General features: G+C 42.6%; 1 protein-coding gene across 2 annotated transcripts in view; it reads right to left on the bottom strand.

The window, feature by feature from the left end:
• The window catches only part of GRK5 (G protein-coupled receptor kinase 5), a 165,677-nt gene that overhangs the window by 50,288 nt on the left and 96,288 nt on the right, over positions 1-19,101 (bottom strand). For both annotated transcript variants that reach the window (XM_035138644.2, XM_035138645.2), the window contains exon 4: positions 18,584-18,661. In XM_035138644.2, coding sequence (XP_034994535.1) covers positions 18,584-18,661 — 78 coding nt within the window. The remainder of the gene's footprint in view (positions 1-18,583; positions 18,662-19,101) is intronic.

The following is a 19,101-nucleotide window of genomic DNA, read 5'->3' as shown; positions in this document are numbered from 1 at the left end:
ACACCCTGAAACATAAGATTTAAATGCCTATGACCTTTGACAAGGCATTTGTATCTAACCAGAGCTCTTGTTCTCAATTCCAGTATAATTTGCAGCTGTCCCCTGGAAATATCGCACATTATTCATATGTCATTAAAGGGAGATTTGCCTGGCACAGAAATATGCCTTTCCTGCCCCAGGGACATGCCTTGGATAGGCCTCAACTAAAGCCTAGTTAAACAAAAGAGGGAAAATTGCACTGGTTCCAATGGGTTTTCAGTCAGACTAAGGTTCACCTTATTATCTACATAGTGCATACTACTGTTTAATGGATTTTAGTTCTGCCTCATGCTGAGAGTTTCTCTGTTTAATGTAATTATAAAATTCCATAAAGCATCCCCTCAAAACACACAATACCCCTTCCCTCCACTTTTCAATGGTGCCCAATGCACGTTCCAGTATACACACGGGAAGCGGCTTCTAACCAACCCCGGGAGTCTTGTGGTGTATGCATAAAGCCAAGCAAAGTAGCAAATGTCAGAAACCCTGGCAGAACTGAAATTTACAAGGATTTCTTACTATTTCAGGAGCTTGCTGGAAAATGTCAGAAAATGTCTATGTTGCCCAGTAAAAGACAAATCAAGACCTTTGGCTAATGACTACATTTCATCCTTTATTTTATATTGTTTACCAGCGAAGTATGGCATTTGCCTTGATTGCGTTACAAGGCTTGTTTCAGGATATTTGCCATCATGTCTTTGCAAATGATAGACACTAGTATAAAAATTAATATTTATGCATCCGTTTGCAGCATTTATGTAAGCTAGCCTCTGACAATGTTCCCTGGGAAACTCGTAACCTGCTAACAAAATAACAAAACACAGAAACTGTAAAACAAATTGCAGCAAAAAAAATGGTCAATGAACTAACTTTACAGTGTAACTAAAAATACATAATTTTAAGTCCCCTGCTTATCTTAAGATCTCTGATTTTTAAAAGGGCTGGGGTAATAAAAGGGTTTTCAGCATGTGCTGAAATGACAATAAAATATGCAAGATGACCTACTCTATAACCAAGGTGCACCACCCAAAACCTACTCTATAACCAAGGTGCACCACCCAAAACTCCTCTACCTGGTAGCACCTGCCTTACTTCATTTGATGGGAGCACATAGGCCAGGTCCTCTGAAAATCAAGGCTTGGGCACAAATACCATGTTTTTCAGTGTATAAGACGCACCCATGTATAAGACGCCCCTTATTTTTGGGGATTCCAAATTAAGAAAACACCCCTTAGCACTACCCGTGTATAATTTTAAACCTATTTTTTGGTTAAAAAACTCCTAGTCTTATACACGGAAAAATATGGTAAATGGGGAAAGTGATGTATTTCAAATGGCACTTGTGATTTTTGCAGTAAATGTTACCAGGCCTCCTAAAAATCTTAAGACTTCCAGGCAGATGTCAATATTCACACAATTTTCATATTTATCATAATAAATACTATTAACCCAATTTGCAACCTTCAAGAAAAGCAGCTGGAATGGTACCTTCACCCAAATTGTTCACCAGGCCTGCCATCGTATGAAAGACTGCCCATAAAAATAGTTCAGAAATTTCCACTTATGCAGTATATTGCCACATACCTCCTAATGGGGACGGGGCTGCATACAAAGAATATATTAATCCATTCCTTGATCATCAATATTGGCTGCCAGTGTATTTATGAAACCAATTTAAAATGCTGGCTATAAATAGTACAGGACAAACTAATCCAGGTGTGAATCAGTTGTTTGATTCTGAATCCCAAGGCCAATGTTATAAAATATGATAAAATCAGACAAAAACTCTCCTACATTTTTATACAGTCATACCTCAGTTTAAGTATGCTTCGGTTTGAGTACTTTCAGTTTAAGTACTCCGCGGACCCGTCTGGAATGGATTAATCCACTTTCCATTACTTTCAGTGCGAAAGTTTGCTTCAGGTTAAATATGCTTCAGGTTAAGTACAGACTTCCATAACCAATTGTGTACTTAAACCAAGGTACCACTGTATTTTGAAACATATGAATGCATGTCAAAGTGCACCTTCGAAATGCGTTACAGTAAAGAGGCGCTAAAGAGGTAAAGCAAAATTATTTTGAGTATCTGCAAGCATCAGTTATCTAAGCGATCAACAATAAGCAATATCAAAGCAAATATCAAAGCCAAAGTTGGTGGTTTGTTACACTGATGGGAATTGTGAACAGGCCAACTAATTGCAAATGTTGGCAGCAAGCACTACTTATTGTGTTTGTTCCTACATGGCCAGGTCCCACTGCATCTGCAGGAATGTTTCTTCCCATGTGAGACGCATTATTTCTTTACAGTCTTCAGAGGAAGCTGTGTCTGACTCCTTCTTTTCAGAGGAGAGATTCAGCAGGGGCTAGCTGGCTGTCACTGTGGGCTGTCACTGTCCTGTTACTCAATAGCCACTCAAATCGTCACATTACTGAATTGTTGGTCCTCCAAATGTTTGCATCCTCTGAGGCCTTGTTATAGAGCTAGAACTTTTTAAAGAGCAGTGGTCTGTTTTACACTCCATTTCATTTTGATGTTGTGTTTTGTTCCAGTTGCTCCTTTTTTTGTACTTTATTGTTTTAAAGTGTGTGCCTTAAATGTACATTTCTTTCTTTCTTTCTTTCTTTTTTTTGCAAAATCAAAGCATACCATTTTGTAAAAACAAAAAGCAAAACCTATATACTACACCAGCTTTTAAAACGTACCTCTGTGGAACAGAAGACAAAAGCTAAGGAATGGAAATGATGCAGTTTAGGGTGGAGTGGGGGGGGGGATTTGAACTAATCTCAACTTTTCCAACTCACGTCAAATTTTGGCCCTGTTCTGGCACAAACCACGGAACTGATTAGCTACTTTATGGAAAGTCTGCATTGTCATAAAGGTTTGCCACTGATCTTTCTTTACATCTTGCCAAAGGCAAACCAAAGCCTTCACTTTCCCCCCTAAACTGGCTCCTACCTGTCCTTACTGGTTGTTGCATTGAACACTGTTTCTTGGTTTCAAAAAGGTACAGATATAAGGGAGCGTATGTATAAGAGTTAACATGTTCTTAGCAAAAATTGAGTAATGCAAGTGAACAGATGGCGTGAAAAACGTCTGCTTTTTTTAAAAAGGCTTCTGAAACAGTATTCCAAGCTTAAATGATTTAACATAACCAGGGAGGCTTCTTCCCACTTTGGGATGCAGACACGAGACTCTTATACAGTACTGACTGAGGCCATTGCAGGGACACAGAGATAGGATCACCCTCCCCATATGCCATGGTGATAGGATCACACACCCACACATACCCACACCCATTTATTTTGCAAGGGCAAACTTCATGAGAAATGCCCACATTCAGCTTGATCCTTAGAAGAAGAAGAAACAGTTCCCTCGTGCGCATTCAGTAGCTTCTACCAAAGTCCACGAGCCTCCCACTGCTGGTTGAACACAGCAGTCATATTTCAGAGCCAAAAGGCTCCAGGTATTAATGCGTGGAAAATATTCTGAACGTGATCATCAGCACTAGCATCTTTCATACCATAAAACCATGTCCTGTGAACAGGTCCTTCTCCACAAACTCCTCATGCTCACCATAAAGTCAGGTGCACCCAACTGTACCTGCGCAGGTTCTGAATGTACAAGCTGGAAGCCAATGTGCTTGGGCCCTCATCGGCTCTTATTTTGTCCTTCCGTTTGAAAATGAATTCCAAGGTTTGGGCTCACTGAGAATGGACACGGCCGAAGAAAGGGCTTTTGAGGAAGAAAGTGACATTACAATCCCCCAGGCCCGGAAAATGCTCCAAAAGTTAAAGGCTGATCTGAACCATCCAAGTGAGAGCCTTCGCTAACAGCTCTTGGGACATGGAAGGGGACCATGAACATGTTTTCTATGGGAGACGATACACAATTACAGTGGCACAATCTGTTTTTCCTCAGCTCTGACTGCTGGGACAAACAACAGCTGCAGTAGAATATTTAAACTGTGATGCTCTGGATTTTGAACAGGGTCCAGCGTGAGCCTGATTAAATGATATTAGCTTAATTTACATGGAGAGGCTCGGCTGGCAGGTCAAGTGCTTTCCTGCATGTCGTTTTCTCAACACTGCAGCAACATTCCTCCTCATTTAGAGCTATCTAGGACTTGGAAAACAAGCATTCTGAGCCACAAAGAAACGTCATGCTCCTTAAGACCTCCGAAAGGGAACCACTTCCCCCAGGAAGCAAAAGTGTGGAACCCACATGAATCTAGGCAAGAAAACCACCGGATCCGTCTGCCAAGGCACATCTACAGATATCTGGCCAAACTGCATGTTGCAAATGTGCAATGGTAGCCAAGCGTTTTGTTTTGAACCAAAAAGCCACTTCCACTAAACCATGAAGGAGAGCAGAGAAACAACAATGCTTAACCCTTTCCTGATCTTCAAACTGTACTCCCCAAGTGACCTCGACGGTGGAATTCCAAGCACATGAGCATATGAAACAAGACACAATCTCAGCAAGATGTGTGGTCCAATCCTGCATTTGCTGTGGAATTTGAGGGATGGAGAAGGGGTGTAAACTAACCTTTTCCGCACCGGCTGATTCTTCTCTGTAAGCCATCCTCGTCCATCCACAAGCAGTAATTCTGTCTTGCCTTGATTAAGTTTCAACCTACTCCGTCTCACCCAGTCCTTCACAGCCACCAAACAGCTGCTCAGGCTTTCCGCTGCCTCCCTAGAGCTACATATACAGGAGAGATATGATCTGGGCAGCACCTGCATACTAACAACTCTGCAGGGCACATTTCTGTATGACTTTGCACAACGGTTTCGTGAAGATTTAAAATAGTATCAAGCAATTAAGATGCTACCCCTTGGAATCCCGCTGACAACAGGTCAAGCAGGGGAGAGCTGTAGTACCCCAGCATCACCTTCTGGGTCCTTTTCCCTAGACATGAGTGGTATCAACACAACACAGCACTTATTATAACCACTCCTGTCAAGTTCTCGAGAAGGATACCATTGTTGATGACACTGACCACTACTGGAGAATATTACAAGGCAGCCACAGGGTTGTCACTGGGGCAGGGCTATGCACACTGAACCGAAGCTCGGTAAGTGAGGTGCTGGGCTTTGGGAAGGAGGCGTGAGGCTCTGACAGGGTCCTAGAATCCTCCTACCTCCTTCCCAAAGCCTAGTTAGCACTTTCCCAGCTTTGGCTAGGAGGTTCGAGGGCTCTAGGGCCCTGCCAGAGCTTTTGTGCTTCCTTCCCAAAGCAGAGAGCGTCTTACCTGCCTTTGGGAAGGCAGCATGAGGGCTGAGGGTATGCTCGCCAAATGTTGCCCTCGCACAGGGTACCATAGTACCCAAGTCCACTACTGTTGTCATGTGGTTCTTTTGTAACATCTGAACTGTCACATGTCACAAAACTCTTATGGTTTTATGCAAACTACTTAAGTTTTTTTTTTATTTAAAAAAAGTAAGTGGCATTTAAATCTTGTTAAAGAAAATACAAACTATTTCTGCCCCTAGGAGCACTAATATGCTGTTATAAGCTGCTGCTATTCTTAGAATTCACTGTTTTATTTGTAGTTTTGTTGCTTTTATTTTTAAAATTGTGAACCGCCTCAAACACTGCTTCTATAGAAAGGCGAGATACAAATTGCTGTAACCCAACAAGCAAGCAAGTTTCTATTATCCGTTATTCAACGGCATCAACATTGCTGTTCTTGGAGTGCAAAATGTCTGCATTCGACAGTATTGTTCGTGCATACAGAACGTCAAAGCAGGAAATGAATAGTTAAAAGACTTGTCATAACCGTACTCAAAATCATTATTTTTGCCGCCAGTAGATCAACCTTTTGCATCTTGGAAAGAGACAAGAGGCTCATCTTCAGCCAGCACTCTCACTCCACTTCAAAGGAGACAGCAGTAAGGGAGCTGGATCTTTTTTCTTTTTTTAAGACATAATTGCAGTGCATGCTAAATGTTAGAAGGAGATGAAGAAGACAGCGCTAGTGGGAAGGCAGGCGGGTTGGTAGACGACTTTCAGTGAAAACAACGTGTGAGTGGCTGGGAGATGATCCAGGCACATTTCAGAGTTGTGGACAATCAGGATGAGAATTTGTACCTGGCATATTGAGGTGGGTGCCAGGGCATCATGTCCTGGTAGGGCCCACCACTGATGCACATGTAACCCTGCACCACCCCTCCCCTACCTTCACATTTCTCACCTGCCTAGCACACCAAGTCACGCTAAGCAGCTGCATCTAGCTGTGATTTAACATTCCCCATTTAAAATGTTGCTACATCAGGAGTACGTGGGACGTGGGTGGCGCTGTGAGGTAAACCACAGAGCATAGGGCTTGCCGACCAGAAGGTCGGCGGTTCAAATCCCCGCGACGGGGTGCGCTCCCGTTGTTCGGTCCCAGCTCCACAGCAAATTTTGAGATTTTGCCTCTGTTGTTGTTGTTGTTGTTGCTGCTGCTGTTGTTGTTGTTGTTGTTTTCATCACCCTCTTATATATTGATTGATTTTTTTAAAAAAAACACAAATTGGTACCTATATAACAAAGCCTTTCAACCTTTCATGGCAGAGAGGAAAACAGCAGAAAGGAAATGGAAACGACTCAGATTACTAAAGTGATGGATGTAAAGCAGTAACTTTGAACAAAGCCGTTTTGAGAGCAGTGAGTTGAAAGTGACTGTCAAACATGTCCAGAAATGGGTTCAGTGAGAATGACACTAAATGTTAAGAAGGTGTTGTTACCATCACCATCATCAAATGACATAAACTTAGGAATTGGAAAGGGGGTTGACAGCAGGATGGAAAAGTCAACTAAAAGCTAACCCAGAGGAAACACTCCAAAGTTTTTAAATGAGAGTACAGTGGTGCCTCGACTTACGAATTTAATCCGTTCCGAAGGCACCTTTGTAGGTTGAAAAATTCGTAAGTCAAAAAGCGCCATTGGAAACGCGATTTCCCATAGGAATGCATTGGAAATGGAAAAATTCGTAAGTCAAAGCAACCCCATCTAAAAATTCGTAAGTCGAAAAAACCCTATCTAAAACCGCCGCAGTTTCCGTTTGGATGTCGAGAAATTCGTAAGTGTGCGGCCATTTGCCCCATTCATAAGTCGAAAAATTCGGTTGTCAAGTCATTCGTAGGTCGAGGTACCACTGTAATAATAAATTGTATGCATCACCTTTATAGTATCATCTCTGTTGAGCCCCTAACTAAACTGTCCAGATAGCTTGCCACTGTCCCTCTGTGCACCTGCTGTTATGCTCTCCCTTACAACTAGGGTAAGGTTCATTGAAAAGTGTGTGCTGAGCAATCAAGTCTGGAAAATGTCACTGATGTCCCAGCAATTCCTTCCATCTGCCTTTCTACCACAGCTTCAGGTCAGAGTTTGTTAAAGGAGTAAAGGAGCAGGTGGAGCTTCCCCTGTAAGTTGATACGGGGAAATAAAAATCTCAGATCTATTGTATGTAAACCAGAAGGAAGAAAAGGAAGAAAACTCTTGTAGAAATAAGCTTCTCCATCCCACATAATTTATAGAAGAGACACCGTTGAGCACTGAGAGGCTGGAGTTGAGTCTTTCATTTGTGGTAACTGGAGGGGCAGCTATCTTAATGATGGCTCCTCATTCTTTGAAATGCTTCCTCTTGGCTCACTAGGGAGGTCTGCCTGGAATCCTCATTCATATCATTTACATCCCTGACAGAAATACTTCTAGTTACCTATGTTTTTAAAAAGCTACTAATGCAGTAATTTCTTCTTCTTCTAGCAGTTTCTTTTTAATTTTCTTGTCTTATCTGCCTTATTTTATTGTTTTCTATTTGTTATTATACTACCCAGAAGAACAGCATATACTGAAGGTGTGGCATATAAATTTTGTGTGTGTGTGTGTGTGTGTGTGTGTGTGTGTGTGTGTTTTAAAGTAGTGCAGGATTCAAAATATGACATAGATATTTTTTTTAAAAAAAACTGCTTCATAACCATCAAGGTCTCACTTATATATCAGTTTTGAAAGAGTAAAAATGCATTCCCACCTGTGAGGTGGTCGGTTTCGCTTTGCAAAAATTGGGAGAAGACGGAACTTTCACATTTAAACAACCTGAGGCGGCATATACTTTGCTGTGAAACTTATGGATCCCCAATTAAATACCCTGTTTCTCATATTTTAAGACATACCCATAAAATAAGCCATAGCAGGATTTTTAAGCATTCAAGGAATATAAGCCATACCCCGAAAATAAGACATAGTGATAGGCGCAGCAGCATTGCCGGCTGCGGCAGGAGGAGGAGGAAAAAAATAAGGCATCCCTTGAAAATAAGCCATAGTGTGTTTTTTTGAGGAAAAAATAAATATAAGACGTGTCTTATAATATGAGAAACACGGTAATTCCAGTCAGCATTCATCAGAGCCTTTTGTAGAAAGAATGTGGATGTGTGTTATTTAAATACAATGTTCGTCTTGCATTGCCTTTTCTCCATAGGAACTCACAGGAACATTCATAGGGCACTAATGAGAGGAAGCTTGCTTAGTTCCATCCACGTAACTGCTCCATGTGTTTTCTAGATCATTGTTGGGCCTCTGACAAAATTATTTTGAATAAGCAGATCTAGTGTCCTTAATGTGAAACCCTGGGTCGTAGAACTTTGCCCTCATGTTCAACTCAAAACACACACACACACACACACCACACACACACACACGCCTACACTTGGGTTACTGATATTTATTTTCCTATGACAATGATATGTGGAACAGAACAGACTGCATACTGTTGCCAATAGTAAATCAGGAGAGAAATTCTCAAAAATATTTAGTTAAAGTAGCATTTGGCTTATAAACAGTGGTAAGGGATTAGAAGATAGGGCCGGGGGAGACCGTGAGAAAGCCACCAATTCTAAGCAAAAGGAGCCCTAATCAAGCTGGTCTTCCAAGGGGTATTTTTAGGTCCCACTGAGATCCTATATTGTAGCACAGCTCTGTTGATGGGAAAAATGCTTATTAATAATAAATCCTGGCGACGGAAAACTGACATGGAGGAGTAAGGTTAACAGCACTGCTAATGCAACTATTGTCGAAAAGAAGGCCGCCAATGTGAATTGGGAATGATCACAAGAGCACAGAAAGTTAGGGACAGGAGAGGCCTAGTGAAATTGATTCTCCACCATTGGCTGACATTAACCAGCAGCTGCTCTCCAGCGGTTCAGACACAGTTTTCTCCCAGCCCTACCCTAGAGATGCGAAGGACTGAACTTCTGATCTTCTGAATGGAAAGCATGTACCTGAAGCACTAAGCTACAATCCTTCCATTGGGTAAATCTAGCAACACAAGACTGATTTTTTTTTTGCAGGGAGTGGGAGTACTCTTTATATCTAAGCCTGAAGAAAGTTCCTTGAAAGGCTGTTCATTAGGATAGTGTCCGAACCTATGCAGAGCAAGAAGCTATTGAAATAATTGGGCAAACTGAAACTTGTTGAAATTACTGATTTCTCAGGGACATCAAGTTTATTTCTGGACTATGCTACATAGGCTGATATTCAGCTAAGCCAGATTCAGAGCAGACCCACAGAAATAAATGTTTTTAGTTGGATATCACCCAAAAAGCTGAACCCGTAAGAACCTAGCAAAAGGCAGAACTTGTACAGGGGGACAAAAGAGAACCACCGGGTCCTCAAGACACTCATAATGTTCATTTATCTTCCATCTGAGACCTTGGGCTCGACTTTATTGATTTATAACAATCGCAGGAATTGGGTGGCACTCAAATCCACCCCCCCTGTCTAGTCATGTGACTAGTTTTTGCCTCTTAGAGGCCCTCTGAGAGTTGGTCTTAAAGCTACAGCAATATATACTGAATAATCTAAAATAAAAAATTCAAGGGACATTTGCAATCAAGGGGGTAGGGATGTTCTGTTGCTTGGAGGTAGTCCTATAGATGGAAAATGAGCAGGTTGGATATTTGACCCGTTTGCTGAATTTTGCTTGAGGAAGTGAGCACGCTGGGGGGGGGGGGACAATCCATGGAAGTCTTATCAGGGAGAGAAGAAGAAGAAGAGAAGAGTTTGGATTTGATATCCCGCTTTATCACTACCCGAAGGAGTCTCAAAGCGGCTAACAATTTCCTTTCCCCTCCTCCTCCACAACAGACACCCTGTGAGGTGGGTGGGGCTGAGAGACTTCAAAGAAGTGTGACTAGCCCAAGGTCACCCAGCAGCTGCATGTGGAGGAGCGGAGACGCGAACCCGGTTCCCCAGATTACGAGTCTACCACTCTTAACCACTACACCACACTGGCTCTCAAGAGAAAAAGTCATTAATGTGAAACGCCTTGAGCTGTTCTTTTGCCCCTCAGAAATGCATTGTGGCAAACACCCTTGTGGCTTCTTGGTTTTTCTAAACTGAAATTAAAGAGTTCTTACCTAGCAAGAGGTGAATAGGGAGGAGATGAGGCTCCAAGGCGTGAGCACCATTTGAAACAGCAGTAAGACCTGAAGGGTTCGCTGGAAATGGACTGGTATAATATGAAATTGCACCTATTGCTAAAAATCATGTGATATGATGACCCCAAACAGGAAGCAGGATGGACCAATTCACACAAACATCAGGATGTGCAACACAGCAATTATTAGAACTACTACTTTGGGGGGGGGGTAATTAAGAGCAGATGCCTAGACTCCGGGTCTGTCCATAAGCAGAGCATGCGCTTTCTGAACATCACTACTTAATCCACATCAAGGCAGTTTACAGTGATATTTGAAGCAGCAGCTGATGTTTTGCAGGGTGCTGCTCACAAGCAGAAGCAGAGATGTCAGGACAGATGTGGCAGCTACGTCGGCACTGAGCAGTGACACAGGTGTGCTAAAGAGGTTGGGTGGCATTCAGAGCCGCACACCCAGAAGCTCTCAAAACCTAGGTTCGCTTTCCTCCCCAGTACACCATTGCTGCAATTAACTCTTTTTTTTGCCTGATCAAAATTAAGGGGCTGCATTCAATGTTGTGTGAGCAGATTCCTGCTGGTGCAATGGAACTTCCCTTTCCTCTGCTCCACCTGAAGCGCCGCCACAAACTTTTCTGGGTGTATGCATCCCTCAACCCTCCAAAGCAGATTTGGCGAAGGGAGAGATTATCAAGTTCTTTTGCACAAGCGGGCATCTGTTCTGATTGTGCGCAGACATAGTTGCCTATAACCCACCATTACCACTGACATAACCAACAGTACATTTCTGTGTGTTGGCAAGAAACACGAAAGAAAGGCAACCTTTTGATTAGTATGGCTGTAATGTTCTCCCCTCTCTCTACAGCCCTCGAGAGAAACAAAGCCTTTATGCACTCCTCAGCTGCCGTACCAGTTGAAAGCATAAGGTAATTTCCCCTTCCTAAGAGTAGGTCCTTCCTTCGTCACCGTATCATTGTTTTGAAAAACAAAGGGAACCATTTTACTGAACAAACTGCTTGTTTCTCCCCCCCCCCCCCCGCCCTCTTTCTTCTGGGTAGATTCCAATGATACATCGTCCTGCTCACCTCCTGCAAACCTTTCCATTATTATGTGCATTTCCTGAGGAGAAGGATAACAAACAGGAATTCAGATCATAAAGCTGCTGCAGTTGTTATTCCTCAGAATCTGTAAAGTACATTAATGGCAATAACAGTGCACATTAGCCCTGCTATTCAGCAATGTTTTTAGTACCCAGCTGAGTCCAAATATAAGCCCTAATGGCACATAGAGTGTCTTTAACAGCAATTTCCAATCAATTTGCTTTTGTGTAGCATCTTTCAGACAATGGATCACAAGCAGTTATGGTGGGGGAAAGAGAGAGGAGATAATGAGCTAATGATTTAGGTGAACCAGGGATGGTAGCTTTCATCCAGACGGGCTAACGGGGGTGGTGCGCGGAAGCAGCACATAGTGGCATTGCATGCGGGACGAATGCAGGCATTTCTCCTGGTCTATTACAGCCAAGGGGGAAATGGAGAGCAGAAGGGGGAAATGGCAGTGCAGTCAGTTCAACCAACTCTCTCCCACGGCCTCCCAGATTTGATTCCACAACAGAAGCTAAATCTGAAACCCAAAGTGGATCCGCTGAAACGGTGAGAATACAAGAGCAGGAAAGCGTTGCTTTTGACATTTTCTACCTTGAATTCCCCCTCTCACAAGCCTGTGCGCAAGCCAAGCTTCTTGAGTAAGTCTACACGGCGGGTGAACACACAGCATTCCTTCCAGTGGTGCTCTTGTTCTGGCCTGGTTTGGGCAATAATAAACTGACGTATGAAAAAGCTTTTTACCTGCATACGCAGCCCCTTTGCTCCTCCATTTATGGAGCACAAGATCCAACTATTAAGCCTCTGTTTCCCATTTTTCTTCTGAAGTGGACATATATCCCCATTTTGTCTGATCACAGACTTCAGAACAAGCCGGGATTCAATAAAAAATAAAACCTAACTATGTTAGATATGGCAGCCACATTTCTAGGCAGGCACACCAACTCTAGGGGAGTGAAAATCCCTCGACCCCCTCAATATTTGTTGGCAGGGGACCGGGGCCCCCTAAGTCTTGAAGGGGCCTGGCATGCAGCATGCGCCACAGCTTCAGTAGCCGGCTCTCCAGAGTGCTCAGCCTCCTTCAGACGGTGTGCGTCACATGCATGACGTCACACACATGCCGGGGGCCCCGTCAATCTTGGGGGCAAACTGGCACCTCTGTTCTGGGTGGGGCATTTTTGAGGGGAAGGTGCACAGTGCCAGCCAATCAATCGTCCGTTCTCACCGGGGGGAAGGGTGTGAGGGCCGGTGGGAAGGAAATACAGTAATCTTCTTCTTCACTTCTCCTTCATGCCGTGAGTGTTAACTTACACAATGGACTCTGTAAAGGTCAAGTTAACAGGAAATTGAGTATCAGCTTGGCTTTGATGCTGGATTTAGGTATCTCGGTTTTAGATTCCAGCAGAAAAACAGACTTGTACAAGCTACAAGTTTAGGGAAGGGCAGAGAGAAAGTGCTTTCAGGTGTGTTTGTTGTGTTTCTGACCTTTAGATTTTCCTTCCTGGTGGACAATCAAGGGGAAAATGTTTAACTCATTACTATATAAATGACTAACTAAGTGACTGGAAACTAATTATGGCAAGCAATTGGATTTTTTAAAAAACCGATTCCTGGGTTGATTTTTATGCCCAGAAATCTTGAAAAGACCTCATGCTGAGCTGTACACATTGGGAAAGTTAGAAATTAGTCCTGAGTTACAGTGGACACTCAGACTGCTAGCCACAGTAAAGTGAGTGCTTTAAAAAGAGTAAAGAGAGACAGTTTCTACCTCCATCAAGCCACAGGGGCAGACTCATTCCACGTATGGTTTACCCTCGAATCTGCCCTGCAATAAGGCAGATGGCAGCACATTGAATCTAGCAAGGGTAAATGACCGCCTGTATTTAGGAATTTGCAATTTTGACAAATAATTTGCTGGGGTAAATCCTCTCCCATTGTCTTTTATTGCTGGGTGTTTATTCATCTCGCTCACGTGGCATTGCAGTTCCACATCCCAAATTCGCTGGCGGATTATTGCTCTAGCTCTCTTATAACCTACAGCTATCAGGGCCCTGGGGAAAACCCGAAGCCTCTTAGCTTTTCATGCAGTGTAGCTTTCCATTTGGATTGGTAGGAATCCAGTAGGGTTAAGGGAAAAAGCTAAGTTTTAACCAATAATGGATCTTCAGAATCCATATCCGAGCACCAACAGGGATTTGCCCGACCTCCAGGCGGACAGCTATGTTAGACACACAAGAAGGGATCCCTAGCAGGCAGCGATAGAACTTAGTAAAGGATAATTTAGGGTAGCTATTTTCCCCAAAGCATTTTATTTCACCCTTTAGCAATAAATAAGCACCCAATTCTGCTCGATTCACTGTTAACAACTGCAGAATAAACAAACTCCACAGAAGAAGCAAACGAACATGCTTTTTTATTTATGTTAGCTGGGCAGAGAACACAACTGAAACGGAAACTGAAAAACAGAGCCTAAGTCTAGCTCATAGTTATGCCACCATACAGACTCCCCCCCCCCCCGGCCTACTGAAGCAATTATAGGGTGATTGTAATAATGAAAAAGTCATCTTCAGTCAGGGAAACTCTTGAGTACACAGATTTTGGGGTGTGGGGCACTTCCTGATAAGCCTTTTGTTGTGCACTTGCCCTGTCTTATTTACTGAATTTTTCAGAGGGTCCTATTTTGCAATTGCTCTTGTTATTAAAACAAATTGTCATTCTTTAAATGGAGGCCACCATTTAAACATGGACATCTACCATGTCACAAATTAAAAAGACAACCCCCCCCTCTCTCTCTCACACACACACGTACGTCCTGGTGGGTGGATATGTGCCATTTGCCCCATCCTGGCTACAAAGTTATTTCAAACCACAGTTTAATAACCTGGCTGATCCCAAGCTGGCAACCACACTTTTCTGGCTTGGACAAAAGAGGGAAACATCAATAATTAGAGGCTTCCTGGTTTGACTTCTGCAAAGGAAGGGGTGAAGGGGTGCATGCGTGGGTGAAACAGAACACTTGTATTTTGGATAATCAATATGAGACGTGATCATCCAAATGTGGCTTGTCTCCCTCAGTACTTGCTGCACATTTGCTTTCTAATATTGTTCATGTTTCCGCAAGTGTGCTCCAAAATGTCTTTTTCTGACAAGAGTCCATGGACCTCAAGGCCAAGTCAAAACAACTGAGGCTGAAATTCTATACCCACTTACCTGGGAGCATGCCCCCTTGAACTCAATTGGAATTTACTTCTGAGCAGGTGTGAATCGCTGGGAACATTGTGGGAGAGATTGTGTTTTCTGCCCTCCTCCAAGGAGAGTTCTTTTTGTTTTAACTCTCAAAGCAGAAATGAACAATTGCAGAGTCCCACCACGATGGTGGGTACGCAGGTGGCGCTGTGGTCTAAACCACAGAGCCTAGGGCTTCCCGATCAGGAGGTTGGCGGTTCGAATCCCCGCGACGGGGTGAGCTCCCATTGCTCGGTCCCAGCTCCTGCCAACCAAGCAGTTCAAAAGCATGTCCAAGTGCAAGTAGATAAGGGAAGGGAAATGGCGTTTCCGTGCGCTGCTCTGGTTCGCCAGAAGCGGCTAAGTCATGCTGGTCACATGACCTGGAAGCTGTACGCCGGCTCCCTCGTCCAGTAAAGCGAGATGAGCGCTGCAACCCCAGAGTCGTCCGCGACTGGACCTAATGGTCAGGGGTCCCTTTACCTTTACCTTTCACAATGGAACAATGCAAGTGCAAAAGTGGCCTTTGCATGAAGAATTATTAGAACCCCTCTCTGGAAACCATACAGAAAGAAAGGCTCACTTGAGTATGTGCATCACCTTTTCTGCCAGGATAATGAAAGATGGACAATGAAAAATAGGCAGAAGGGCAACATTGATTTAACAAGTTAACTTCATGGCCTCTTTGTCTCAGAGGAACCCAGGTTTGGTCTGGGCTCACATGTGGATTATTACCTCCAAATGATCTGTGAATTAAATCACTTTTTCATCCATCTCAGAATTTTGTTGCTTTCCTAAAGGAATGTTTGCTTGTTTGCTTTATTTGCATATAAACCTATAGCCCATTCTTTATGGAATCCCAGAGCAAGGAACAAAGGAAGAAGAAGAAGAAGAAGAAGAAGAAGAAGAAGAAGAAGAAGAAGAAGAAGAAGAAGAAGAAGAAGAAGAAGAAGAAACAGGCATAGAAACACAATATGCGAAACACACAAAATCACATAAACAGGTCCAATAAACAATAAATTAACAATAAAACTACAATAACAACATGTTGAAATTTTCAATATAGCCGAATAACTAGGTAAAAACAAACACAAGGTACTGAAACAGATTTAAACAGAATAAACAACCACTGGCTTTAGCAACAGTTCCCATCCTGTTTTTCACTTATGGCAACCCATTCTCTCCACATCTGTCTCCCTTTCAAAGAAGGCCCCACTCTGTGCCAACTTAACTCACCCTGTGGCTTTTGGGCAACTTAACACCTTTGTCTCCCTGCTTTCCAATCCACCCAGGCTCTCATCCTGAGCAGTATGAACTGTCACCCTCAAAAAATCCCTACCCTTTATCCACAGTAGCAGTGGAGAGGGGGGAACCATCTGCTTTAGCCAGACAAAAAAAAACCCTCCATTTTGATAATGCTATTAGAAGGAACTTGGAGGAATCTCAAGCCCTGAAAAGAGATAAGAAACCCTTTGCAGCCAACGGCCACATATCCTTTGAGCCATCTTCCGAGGGCCACATGGTATTGGTGGGCCAGGTGAGAGGAAAAACTGGATGGAACAAATAACAGCAATTATTGTACAAACTACTTTTGTACAGTAGGCTACTTTCTCCATATCCTTCTTTTACCTACAGTTTGAGTTATGTTAGAGCCTGATCAGAATTATTTGAACCAATGGTTCTATAGCAGCTGCTTAGAAAACTCTGTAGAGCTGGGACTTAAGAATTTTTCACTACTACGGCTATTACAAGGATATGAGCTTCCAAAATTTGTCTGAGAGCACTCACTTCTTTAAATTATTGGGTGTAGTTTTCCAAAGCTTGTTATATTTCAATCAGATGGTGTATTTCAGAAATACAGTTTCTTTGCTTTCTGCCAAGTGCATGGTTGTGTGAGGGGGACAAAATGAGACTTGTGGGGTTAATTTTTTTTTTTTTTGCAGTGAACTTTCTCTCCAAAGCAACTTCTGCTACACACAGCAGCTGGGCTACAGTTTAAGATGACAGCACTGAAGCTATTAATACGTGGGAGCAGATCCGAACCAACTATTAGCTCTGTGTCCCTCATTAGTTTACAAGCTTCTGCTGTGGAGTAGAATGCCACCTTGGCAAGACAAAAAACCTGACCGGGTTTAGAACTGATTTTGAATGGGTAGCAGCAACAGTGGCATCACATCCTCATGTACTTGACATTAACCAGACTAAATAAGTAAAAACAGGTTCCAAAGAGCTCCCCGAGAGAAAACGTAAACCAATGAAAGATTTATGGTAGGAAAACTGTTGACTAAACAAAACAAAGCAAAAATCTGCCTTTTCTCCTGCCAAAGCATGCTGTATCACTTAAAATTTAAATGGGACACTTTTTAAAAAGCGTAACATGTTGTTCCCAGGGTCAAACATGTTTCCGCAGTGAAAGAATCTAAGCAATGATGCCGGGCCCCGTAACTCTTTTTGGAAACGTAGGATAATTCACGTACTCAAGGCTGAGCACTTACTGCTTAGTGGCAGATAATCTCGCAGGGGGGCTGAGGGAAGGCAGTGGATGTACAAAAAATCCATCCAGCTGCAACCTAACCATATCTATAAGTTTCTGTGTCCTGCTAGGGTTGCCATCTAGTGGATACACCACACAGCACAAGCAGTCCAATACAAGCATCAAAGATTAACAAACGCTGTCATATTCCAACAAACAACTCCAATTGTTCAAGCCAACTCAAGTTTAATGACCCCTAATCCAGAGTGAAAGGAAGTTAGTAACCGCTGAATGCGGGGAAAATAAAAGGATTTTGGCCAAGTACCTCCCCACGCAAGAATAATAAGAAATTGCCTCAGTCTTGAGGGAAAGTAACTGTCAGAATCTATGACTATGAGCTCAGTGGAGACTCTTAACCTTAGGGTCATGGGCTTGAGTCCCACCTTGAGCAAAATATTTCTGCATTGCAGGGGGTTGGACTAGATGACCCTCATGGTCCCTTCCAACTCTACAATTCTATGATTCTATGAAGATGGCTTTACTGTCAGTAGGAGGCAACAGTGCTCAGTATAACTCTTCATGTGAAGGGAATGTAATTTTGACATAAGCCAGTAGTTCAAAAACAGGAATTACTGTTCTTTAAAGACAAGTCTGAATACCTGGCTCCCCACTTGTTTTAATGTCAGTCTCTCAGGGTGCATTTACTGGGGCTGTTTCTTCTTGTGTGTTTGCTTTTCGTAGGCAGGGTATCTTTAACTGTGTTCTCGGAAAACAGAAGATACGTTTTATACCTTCCAATGTGCGTGGTACAGAATACAACCTGGCTGCACAGAATAACAGTACGGAGACAGCAGGTCAAAACGCCACCAGAGGAGATGACGGAAAACCCTAAATTGTGTGTAGAAACAAGCCCTCTTTACTCTTACCAGAATCCACATGCCTAGAAAACAGGGTTTATTCATTGACAACCATGACTGCTGTGAAGTCATATGCTTGAAATTCATTGGGATCTTCTAATAAATATTAGTCTTGTCACTATGTTTGATTTCCCCCAACTCCTTTTCGATGGTCGGTACATGCTGGTTTTTGCAAGAAATGTTGGTTTGGTGTACCAGTATTTGTTCAGCCATGAGATTCCATTTGAGTTGATGCAATTCCAGAAGGGTTTACCCCGCAATTTCCCTGAATTTGGAGAATTTAGGCCTTGATCTTGTTCTTTGCATGCTATTTTGCTATTTTGACAGTAACTGCTAGACAATAGAACAAAAACCTTGCTTGCAGCTGTCCTGCTGCATTTTTTAAGCACTACCTTTTCAGGTGTTCCTTACCTCTGGGATGAGGTATTTCATCACAATTTCTTTGCCTTTCTCTCCTAGTTTTTCATCCGGAGCAACTTCATATTCTGCCTGGAAAGGAAAACCAGAAAGGATTAGCTGCTCTGTTTTCTAGTTGGAAAATGTTTAGAGCAGGATTGTTGCATTCTAACAACCAAGGGAACAATTGGAAGATTTCCAAACAGAGCCTGATAATGATAGAGATTAACATTTTATTAGGTTATTAAACAAATGTTTAATACAAATACACACTCTCCCCCCCTCTCTCCCTCCCTCCCTCCCCCCTCTCTCTCCCTCTCTCACACACACAAATTGAAGGACAAGGCATTGCCCCTACATACATCAAGGTACTCCAGGAATATATAATAATAATATAATATAATAATAATATAATAATATAATATTTATGTACACTTGATTTTAAGAAAACCTCTTAGTGGTTTACAAAAAATATAAAATTATACATTAAAATTATCAATACCAAAACAATTAAAAGCAAGAATTAAAAAATA

This window comes from Zootoca vivipara, chromosome 5 (assembly GCF_963506605.1).
Source record: "Zootoca vivipara chromosome 5, rZooViv1.1, whole genome shotgun sequence".
In the NCBI taxonomy this organism is placed as follows: Eukaryota; Metazoa; Chordata; class Lepidosauria; order Squamata; family Lacertidae; genus Zootoca; species Zootoca vivipara.
The sequence above is the reverse complement of the archived record's forward strand: the minus strand, read 5'-3'. Positions and strand labels throughout refer to the sequence as shown.